Below are 10610 nucleotides of genomic sequence, written 5' to 3'. Positions count from 1 at the left end.
TACATGGGCAACATACGGCCCGCGGGCCACATCCGGCCCGTGGGCTTTCCCTGACCGGCCCGCGTAAGGTCAGTGAAAGAACAATAGTCAAGAGCCTAGCATAGAGATAATGCATGCAAATCAATATCGTTGTTTTTATTTTGAAAGCGACTGCTATTTGTACGCCCATACATTTGTGCGTGGATGCATACGACGTAAACACCCTTACTGATGTGCTGGTGAATAGAATATGCTTCTGCGTCGACACAATGCAGTTGCCTTTACGTCGGCGTAAACCTTTCAAAGTTTTCTGTCTCTTATGTCTGCGTCGCTCACCACAGCAAAGGTTGTTAGAACGAACTCCTACTGCTGCTCGTTGGCGATACGAAGTGTTCATTTCAAAACGTTACTGGCAGATAGACAGTTTACAATCGGATAACCCGTAATTGTAACCAAAATATGTCTGAGTTTATTTGCAAAGCTTATGTTAGCGAACTAGTATGATGCTACTACCCACAGGTTGCTTGAAGCAGCCGGCTCAACACACAGAGCGAGTTGACCAATCACAGTTATGTGCATAAAGTTAAAGCAAAAACATAGCCTACATTTTAAAAATAGTTTTCTTTGTGCATGTTGATTAACTATTATTGTCTGCTCCACATTTTCGTAGTCTAATTCTGCATATAGTTAATTTAATGATGGTAATGATTTAATGATGAAATATTGCTGAGTGTTGATGAAATGGTGGCACAGGCCTATCGGTAGTACTGACTCCTTCACATTTTCATGACCTAGCCTAATTATATAGATATTGTAGTACTTTTTTATATCAGTCTTTGAAAACTGAAAAAAATGTCAATGTCAAAAAATAATTTTCGAGAATGAGGATTAAATACTGGACATAGATTAAATATTGGTGTTTTTCCTTTGTCTCCCTCACATTTTCATCTGTTCTTACGACTAGTAAACAAAACCATATTATTTACTTAATGTTATACAAGAACAGAATAGAATTGAACAGAATTGAGTTCAGACTTGAGTTCGGTATTTTGGGTCCGGCCCTCCTCAACAGTCCCAGTTTGTCATGTGGCCCCTTGGGGAAATTAGTTGCCCACCCCTGTCCTAGGCCCTACGGTTCTCGAGATATTCACAGAAAACTGTCTCCGGCCACCTACAGGCCAGTTGGTGTATAGTAACATAAATTAATTTATTGTGTGGCCCCCCATTAACGGAATTCCACGAAACTTGGCGTGCATACAGAGGGTGTCATAATGATCCTACACTTCCAATTTCGTGCAGGTTTGACTATGTTAGGTCACAGATACCTGCGATTACAACACCTCATTTTTACTTTTTTTGTGTTTAACTAGGTGGCGCTATACATGAAATGAGTGGTTATGGAATGGGTTGACATGGCCCCTTGAGATCAACATACAAAAAAAAATGGTTCTCCTAAACCTTACGGTTCTCGAGATATTCACAGAAAACTGTGTCTGCCCTACCCAGCGGGGGGGCTACAGATCAAAACGAAAAACGATGGTTCCATGCTATCCATATGGGGTTACATGCCCACCAAGTTTCGTCTATCCCGGTCTTTCAGTGTCCCGGGAATCATTGACGGAAATTTGGACATGCGAAAAAAAAAAAAAAAAAAAATTCTGACTAAACCTATATGACCGCCGCTTTGCTATATTATTGAGTATGGCCGAAACTAGCCTATAGTAAAAGCATATTTTTTTTCCAATGTCATTAACGTGAACAATATTTGACGGCTAACCTTATGTTGCATTTTTACATGTAAAAACATTTGTATAACAAGTCTGTTTGATGGAGAATATGTGAAGTTTGAATCATTAAGATGTGCAAAAGGTGAAGCATACAGGCAGACATCATTATAGCATTATAGCTGGTTCGGTCCATCACAGATAATCTTATGGACTCTACTCTGGGCTGTTAAGCTCTGAACAATGTTGTTACGTCCCTGTATGTTTCATCAGTGTTTGCTTGCTTTGGTCTGTCCTGTGTGTGTTCTGTTGTGTTTCAGACGGTCCAGCAGGGGGCTTAATTGCTGGGCCGGCCCTATAAAAGGTGCCAGCTGACGTCATTCGGGGGCTCGCTCGCTCTCTGGTTCTTGGTTTTTGGGTTGCCACTGCCATGCCACACTACACTGCTCTGCTGCTTAGCACAAGCCACGCGTTCCAGTTCTGTCTCCGTCGCTCCTGCCTGCTCTCAGAGTGAGAGTCCGGGAAAAGGCTGGGGATTGCCTGGGTCTGTTTTTGAGGCCTTTCGTTTTGGATTTTGTTTGCAGCCTTAGTTTTTGTTCTATAACACTTTTCTCTTATTATATTTTTGTAAATAAATATTTTCGAATTTATGCTCCGCAGTTACTTTCCGTTTTTGGCCGTCTCCTATCTTTTGCTCATGTACCACAAAACCCCTAGACTGGGACGTGACAAATGTCCAACCCAAAATGTCAAAAATAAATAAAAGTCATATAGATTGCAAACACCCAAAGGATCTTACTGTAATGAAAATAGTCCCCCATCCACCGCACACACTTTACTTTACATTACATTTGGCTGACACTTTTTAATCAAAGCAACTCCCAACAAGGGAAACATCAAGGTAGAAGGATGTTGATAGACAGATAGTTTAATGGATGTTGATAGGTAGAAGATTAGTTTAATGGATGAATGAATGGTTTGAAGTGGATGGATGGAGAGAAAATTGGATGGAAGGTTTCTTTTATTCTTGTTGAATGGAGAGAGACACAGAGAGAAAGGGGGTCTTGTTGAGCAGATGGTAGTTGGAACAACTCAGCTTAATTGGCTCTTTATGATGTCATAAAGCCAATGCAAAGTATATGGGGGAAAGGCTTGTTTTTTGTTCATCTCAAAAAGTATAAAGTTTCCAAAAATGAAAAATACATAGCTCACCAGTCCTTTATAACACCTACGCAACAACGTTTATATGACGTTTGTACGCTAAATGGTTCAAGCTGAATTAAATGCCGAAAACGTGGTCAGCAGAATAATAAAAAGAAGTATAAAGCGCTGTGGACACCGGCGACCAAATGAGTGCAGTGCACTCCGCTTCCGACATTCTATTACTTTGAAAACATTATTCTTAACGCAACCCCGCACACCATCTGCCACCAGCTGCGCTGGTGTGCCGGTTGTATTGAGAATAATGTTGTCAAAGTAATCGAATGCCGAAAGTGGAGTGCACCGCACTCATGTCGGTGTCGGTCTCCGCAATGCTTAAGAAGCCTAGTGATACAGTACAGTGCATTTTCATGCAGTGTAATAATAAGAAGCCTAGGAATAATAGAACAGTGCATTTTCATGCACTGTAATAAGTCACAGCCCCACTAAATGAAAGTTCTAGTTAGCTTTCTATTCTTCACCGAGGAAGAGATCATCAAAGTAGCTTTCTGCCACCCGAACCATCTGGACGACAGAGTTGAGCAGCAGGATGTCTGTGTGCAGGTCCAGCTCCAGCTCCTGACTGTAGTTCTTCACCGGGATCACAGCTGACATGGATACCCCCAGCTGGACAGCAACCTCACGCATCTACAGGAACCCAGTGTCATGTATTATGCATGGTGTCATGTTCCTTACTGAAACCCGTAGTGAGTGACCGCATTGCATGATGGTAATCGGTGTAGTAAGCGCAGTTCAAAATAAAGAAAGCTTTGACTCATATTAAAAATTAGTAAGCAGATTCAATAATTGAGCATAATCTATTTTATAATTGAGTACCATCAGCAACATCCTAAGCACAAATATTTGTAGGTCAGCTCAATGCTAAAACATACCATAATAGTGTTCATGCACAAGACACTTTGCTTATTGTCTGACATTGCACTTTTCATATCATTTAAATTAGGGTTCATGCATTTCTCACCATTGCCTCAATGTTACGGCTGCAGTAAACATTTTTCAGGTCCTCTGCAACTAAGGGACATGCCTCATCCACCTTGGTCATGAGCACAAGCTGAGGAACACCTATCACACAAGAGAGACAAATTAAGCAGCATTTCTCTCACACACATGTAACCTATTTTTATGTATGAAAACTGACATCTAGTTGTAGCAATAGTAATTAGGGACAAAAGAGATTTAGCAGTGCAATCTTGAGCAAAGTTGCTGGACTACATAGTATCTCAGTTCATCACTGACCAAGGTGGTTGGCTTTCCTGCGGAAAGCAGCAAATTTCTCTATCATTCTGGCTGGTAGGAGTTTGACTTTGGCGGTGTCTATCACATAGACCACACAGTGGATCTTGTCCTTCAGTGTCACAGATTTGCGGAAACCAGGAGCCTCCTCTTGCAAGGGTACTGATGGATTGAACTGAAATAGAAACACAGCGGTCTCTTTAGCTAGATATAAACCTGGAAAGAAAAGTAAGTATAAGTATAAGTACATATACTCTTTTGATCCCGTGAGGGAAATTTGGTCTCTGCATTTATCCCAATCCGTGAATTAGTGAAACACACAGCACACAGTGTACACACAGTGAGGTGAAGCACACACTAATCCTGGCGCAGTGAGCTGCCTGCATCAACAACGGTGCTCGGGGAGCAGTGAGGGGTTAGGTGCCTTGCTCAAGGGCACTTCAGCCGTGCCTACTGGTCGGGGTTCGAACCAGCAACCCTCCGGTTACAGGTCCGAAGTGCTAACCAGTAGGCCACGGCTGCCCTAAAAGTAGTAGTAGTAGTAGTAAAAGAAGTATGGTCTATTCATATCATTAGCAGTTTAATCCTAATGTAACATACTGTAACAAGCTATTTCTATTCAGCAGTAAGCTGTGCTAAACACCTGACATATTATGGACAAAGGTTTTGGGACAATTAAATAAATTAATGTGTTTTATTCAGACCATTTGCCACAGGTGTATAAAATCAAGCACCTAGTCATGTAGACTGAATTTACAAACATTTGTGAAAGAATGGGTCGTGCTGAAGAGCTTAGTGAATTCAAGTGTGGTACTATCTAGGGTGCGCAAAGCAAGGTCCATATAGAGATGGTTGGTTGAGTTTGGTGTGGAAGAAACTGAATGATCAATGTAGAGCCCTGACCTCAAACATCTGTGGAATGTGATACATACCTGTGATTGATTGATTGATTGATTTATAAATTGATAGATAAGTAAGATCAAGACATTTGTGACTAGAGGGTAATATAGCCGATAAAAAAAAGTTATGTGTTGCCGTGTCAACTGGGAGAAACAGGGTTTTAGATTCTCAAACCTCACATTATGCACCAGAAAATGCTTAACGTCATGTGAGCGCCCTATGTTTACAGTTTGTTTGGCTACTGATCATGGATGCTGTTAAGGTGGTACTCATTTTTTCGTTTGTGCAAATGCTTTTGGCCTGTTTGCATTTGCAAATACAACTGCTCTACTATATTGAGGAGCAGAGGTGAAGGAGTGCACGGAGGTTAGCATTTTTACTGCAACTGTTATTCGTTGTTGTCGATTCTGATTGGCTTGCATGGCTTTATCCTTCTCCCTATACTGCCACCCATAGGTTTGGCATAGTTATGATGGCGCTCAACAGCGTATTTATGCTGGTTGATGTAAATGACAACTTTTTTGAAAACGATGTTGTGTGCACGATGTTATTTTTGAAAACGGAGGGGGGGAAATATTTGTTTCTCTAAATACCCAGCTATGTGTAAATGTGGCCAGTGATTGTGAGCCAGATCTTCTCGTCCTACACCAGTGCCTGACCTCACAAATGCTCTTCTGGGTGAATTGGCAAAAAAATCCCACACACACACTCCAGAATGTTGAAAGTCTTTCCAGAACAGTGAAAGCTGTTACAGTATAGCTATACAATACCTGTAGATTTAGAATGGGATATCATAAAGTTCCTGTATTTATGATGGCCAGGTAACTCAATACGTTTGTCCATATGGTGTATTTCACTCTTAGGATATTGAGCAAGAGATAAGATAAGAGCAAGAGAGTAAGATAAGAGTAAGATATTGCAAAAGAGGTAAACTATACAATAAATAAATGTCACCTGGTAGCGGTCTTGTACATGTCCCTTGAGGATGCTTGTGAAATCATCTATATCCAAACCAGCATTTAAGCCCTCTTCCAGTCCCATGGTGTCACACAGAACAATTGGCAGGGGCTTCTTACTGTGTCCTCCTCTGATAGAGTAGGTGCGGAACTGATGGATACAAAGACATTCCATTGTGTGTGCTGTACTTGTGCTATGTAAACTTCGACTAACACAGCTTTTTAAATGTGGAAATTAGCAAAACATTCAGTTGTACATTGTGTGTCCACTGAGAGGCTATTGAGATGTCAGCTGTGTGCTTTGTGTAACAGAGTTGTAAGTACCTGTGTGGTCAGACTGGTCCCTGCAGTGCCTGTGTTGGCCTGACTTGTCACATGACCTTTGAAGACTGAATTGACAGAGTTGAAGAAGCTTGACTTCCCAGCCCCCACCTGCCCAACAAGCAGTATCCGGGCCTGGTCCACTGAGTTAATGCCAGGTTTCCAGTTTGCAATGGTTTCCATAGGGCCCTTTTTCCACCTAAAACAAATCATCAAACTATTTGTCTCCTTTTTCATTCATACATACATGGTATTGGGTACTTTCACAATCAGGGTAGGCACGTTGTTTCATAAGGCTATTATCATCTCACCTTGATCTACACCATCATCTAAAATCTAAACTAGAGCGGTACAAAATATGACCGCTGCCCAGTCTAGCACATTTTTTCCACAAAAATAAGTCACGCTTTAATTTAATTTAATTCAATATAACATTCATGCAAAGGAAAACATCTCCTGCAGTACAGTGTCCCTGTCACTGCAATAGGGCATTGGGGTTTATATTTGTTTGGTGGTTTTTGGCCACAAGGAAGAGTGCCACCTACTGGCCAGCCACCAACACCACTTCCAGCAGGAATCTACTCTTTCAAGGAGGTCTCTTATCCAAGTACTAACTAAGCCTGCTTAGCTTCAGTAATTCAGCAAAGTCAGGGTATCTGCTGGTCTTGCTGCTGGCTAAAAACAAAAGGTGAAAGGCATATATGATTCTAACTGTCTCACTGAATTGCATTATTCACACTCAAATCTCACTGGTATTGGCTAGACAACAAGTACCAAAACATGATTAGTTCATAGATTTCACATGTAAAATACATTTTATACAACCCCACCCCCCTCTTGCCTGTTCTAATTCTGAGAAATTCTTGAATTGTGTGCATGTGTGCGTGTACCTGTTTATGTGTGTGGGTGTGTGTGTGCGTGCATGTGCTTGTGTGTGTGCCTGTGTGTGCGCATGTGCATGCATGCGTACATACTGTATGTCTACTGAGTGTGTATGTGTCATACGTATGATTACTGTGAATGTATGTGTGTGCGTGTGTATCTGTTTATGCACATGTGTGCCTATGGAATAGGTTAACATGGCCCCTGGAGGCAAACATACGCAACAAATTGATCTTAGGCCCTAAGATATTCACAGAAAACTCTGTTGGTGTACAGTCACTAAACGTACACATAAATTAATTTATTGTATGGCCCCCCATGAACTGAAGTCCATGAACCTTGACGTGCATTCATACTATCCTTGTGGGGCTACATGCCCACCAAGTTTCGTGCACCCCGGTCTTTCAGTGTCCCGGGAATCCTTCACGGAAAATTGCTCATGTGGGGGAAAAAACAGAAGGAATCAGTTGCATTGTTTTTTTAATCAGGGCTACTGTAACGGTATGAAATTTTAACCTCACGGTTATAGTGACCAAAATTATCACTGTTTTCGGTATTATCGTGGTATTTTTAAAAGTGTGTTCATTATGTTCAGAAAGCACTGATAGGCCTACAGAAGCTAAAATAGTTTCAAAAAGTTTGACAGTGTTTACTATGCTACAAAAATATGGGCAAAACCTTATCAAAAGTTAACCAGGGACGCTCATAGTTGTTACTGAGTAGAGTAGTACTGAGTAGTGCTCATAGTTGTTACGAGTAGATCTGATCCCTTTATTCTGGTGCCTTTAAGGTGGCCTATTGCTACTGGAGAAGGACATATTTTCACTCACATTCATAGGTCTACATCCTGACTGCCGAAACAAACTTTGTGGCTACATCATACAGTGCACGTTTTGCGGTGAAAATGTTCCGCCTTTTAAAAGCAGGTATAGCCTAATCCGAATCTCAGTTAAATCCATCAATTATACATCAGAATCAGTAGGGTACCAGTTTTGTTTCATTGTACCAGGCCTACTGTATGTCAAAAGCTGGGAAGGTTAAACACACGGTTTCCACACCGTGGTAATCAACCGCGATAATTATGATATTTGAAATGGTTTACCATTATACCGGTAATCGTTACATCCTTAATCAAGGCAGCCATTTTCAGATTACATTATGTGCTTACATAATTGTAAAAGGGTTCTCCAATGTTTTCTCAGTTAACGTTAAAATATACAAAAAAAATTACATGGAAGCATGCACCGGGAATCCCCTAAGGGGGCTTGTGCCCCAGTGTAGTTCTAGGTCTAGTGACACCCCTGGTACAAATCAATATGGGAGCTATTTTGACTGACAGAGGTGACCAAGATACTAGCAATTCTTGTCCAAGAAAAGTATTGCTACACCACAATACTCAATATTTTGTCAAATAGTGAGCCATTTTTCCCTGTTGCACTAACACTGGATTTTAGGGTCCCCCCACCTTCCAAATCCCACTTTAACCACTGGTTACGCCCCTGGAAGTCGTACATGAATTAAATCTTTCCAGACCCACTCTCAATCTCAACTGAGGTTTAAAAAGTGGTCTGGTGTCAACCAGGCTACTACATTGTGTCCTTATTGAAATTAAACAAAGTATTCAGTGTGGCTTTTGCTAATATATTTTTTAAAAGTAAAACTGACATACTCAGCATTCCATGTGACATTCCTCCAAGGCTTTGTCAGGAGAGCATCACACTCTAAAGAGACAAAAACACTGAATTAAATTTGAATAAATATTTAACGTATTACATTCTATATTGTGTAGCTTAACATCCTACTCACCCTCAACTCTGTAGACTTCACACTCAGTCAGTTGCAAATCATTTCCATGCATCTTTAATGGGTCGAAGTTGAAGAAATTCCCTGGGTTACTTTGGATGGCTGCTCCATTGTTGTAGATGAAGACCAGAGACCCAAAATTTGGACCAGTGTTTACATCACTGAAGGAGTACTGGCCAGTACTTGTAACACAATAAGGCTCGGGGTTCTGCTCTCTTCCATCAAGACTGAACAAAAAAGCCATTTCATCGACAATATTTTGCCCTGTCTGTGCATAATCTTTACTAATGTACGCCCCAAATATGAATCCTGAATTGTTGTAGGCAACAGTCAGGGTAGGGCCTTGTTGGTTGCACTTATAGTGAAAGTTATTATTATCATAGCCATGCACGCTAGCTTTGTATATCAGACTAAGTTTGGCATGGCCAAACATAGAACAGATCTTCCTCTCTTGATCCCTGGTCAGTTTGGATGTTATGATGCTCATGATGGTCCTAGTGATGGAGGAGACCTACAAAGAACTACGGAAAAGTAGGCATAATAATAAACTTAACATCAAAATAACTATCAAAAAAACGACAACACCCATGCCTCACAAAACATTTGATTCCATATTCACTGGCTACTACTCAATCAAGGAGATTTTTAAATCTGGCCGTCATTTAACATATTTCTATCTAATCCACAATTAATCACCTGTAACGTGTTACGGGACAAAGTATAGCCTAGACCCTACGGTTTAATTAATTCCCTTTCTTGTCTTGTCCACGGCGCAGATACATTTTCTAAAGCATGACGTTAGGACACAGGACAATAATGCAAGGCTTACCAGTTTTAGATCTCCAGGAGTAACAGCTTGGATGGTTTAATGTTAACCGTTTTAAACAGCATGCGTTGTTTAGGAATTGCACTTCCTACAACCAAAAGATGCTAATCTGCTGCACACTTCCTTCGAAACTTCACAAGGACTTTTACTATGAATCGAAACCGACGCCAGGGATTCCCAAACTGGTACGTGTACCACTGTGGTTCCACTAGGGGTAGGCCTATGTGAGATGACAAGGGCAATTTCGGAAAGTTTAAAAAATATATGTATATTTAAACTCTTAAGCCTAGTTATCTTTATTCTTTATGTTTCATAATGTTGTTCTCCACACTGTTATTTTAGTGTGAGAGCCATAGACCAGTTGCACATTTTGATTTTGTTATCATGTAGGGTGGCATGATGCCTGGAATACGTCAATGGAATGTGTTACGTTTATGGGTAGGCTACGCGAGCCGAGTCAGGAGGTGAAGGCTGGGGGGGGGGGGGGGAGTTTGGGAACCGCCAAAGATACGCAAAAAATACTGTAGCGACCGGCTGTCAATCATGAAACTCTGGCTCTTGGTGAAACGCTACAATACATCTAAATTATAAAAAAATAAATACTAGGCATATGAGCTATGTCCCTCATAAAACATCTCTATTTTTAGCATGAATCACTTTGCAAAACCTCTTTTTTAATCTAGCCTAGTTATTCAGTTTCTAAAGCTGATAAAGGCGCAATCATTCACATATATTATTAGGGCTGTCAAAATAACTGATTCATTT

The 10610-nt window shown here is 40.9% G+C and overlaps 1 protein-coding gene across 1 annotated transcript; it reads right to left on the bottom strand.

Annotated features, from left to right (window-relative positions):
* Positions 1 to 3113: 3113 nt before the first annotated feature.
* LOC143134626 (interferon-induced protein 44-like) lies at positions 3114 to 9955 on the bottom strand. The gene is made up of 8 exons (XM_076295176.1): positions 9849 to 9955; positions 9023 to 9540; positions 8886 to 8937; positions 6338 to 6533; positions 6012 to 6164; positions 4161 to 4332; positions 3886 to 3986; positions 3114 to 3551 (listed from the first exon to the last, which is right to left on the bottom strand). Exons 2-8 carry the CDS (start codon positions 9504 to 9506, stop codon positions 3375 to 3377), a joined length of 1335 nt encoding a protein of 444 aa, XP_076151291.1. The 5' UTR covers positions 9507 to 9540; positions 9849 to 9955; the 3' UTR covers positions 3114 to 3374.
* Between the last annotated feature and the right edge of the window lie 655 nt (positions 9956 to 10610).

This window comes from Alosa pseudoharengus, unplaced genomic scaffold, assembly GCF_046254945.1.
Source record: "Alosa pseudoharengus isolate Yale_2024_CS ecotype anadromous, Long Island Sound unplaced genomic scaffold, YU_APseudo_1.1 YU_APseudo_1.1_scf_2, whole genome shotgun sequence".
In the NCBI taxonomy this organism is placed as follows: Eukaryota; Metazoa; Chordata; class Actinopteri; order Clupeiformes; family Clupeidae; genus Alosa; species Alosa pseudoharengus.
The sequence above is the reverse complement of the archived record's forward strand: the minus strand, read 5'-3'. Positions and strand labels throughout refer to the sequence as shown.

Bases quoted from the DNA above. Each gene is read 5' to 3' on its own strand.
- LOC143134626 (XM_076295176.1), bottom strand. From the start codon at position 9,506: ATGAGCATCATAACATCCAAACTGACCAGGGATCAAGAGAGGAAGATC. The intron at 8,938-9,022 runs GTGAGTAGGATG...TTGTCTCTTTAG, and splicing joins TGAAGTCTACAGAGTTGAGG to AGTGTGATGCTCTCCTGACA. The intron at 3,987-4,160 runs GTCAGTGATGAA...CTTGTGTGATAG, and splicing joins CAGGAAAGCCAACCACCTTG to GTGTTCCTCAGCTTGTGCTC.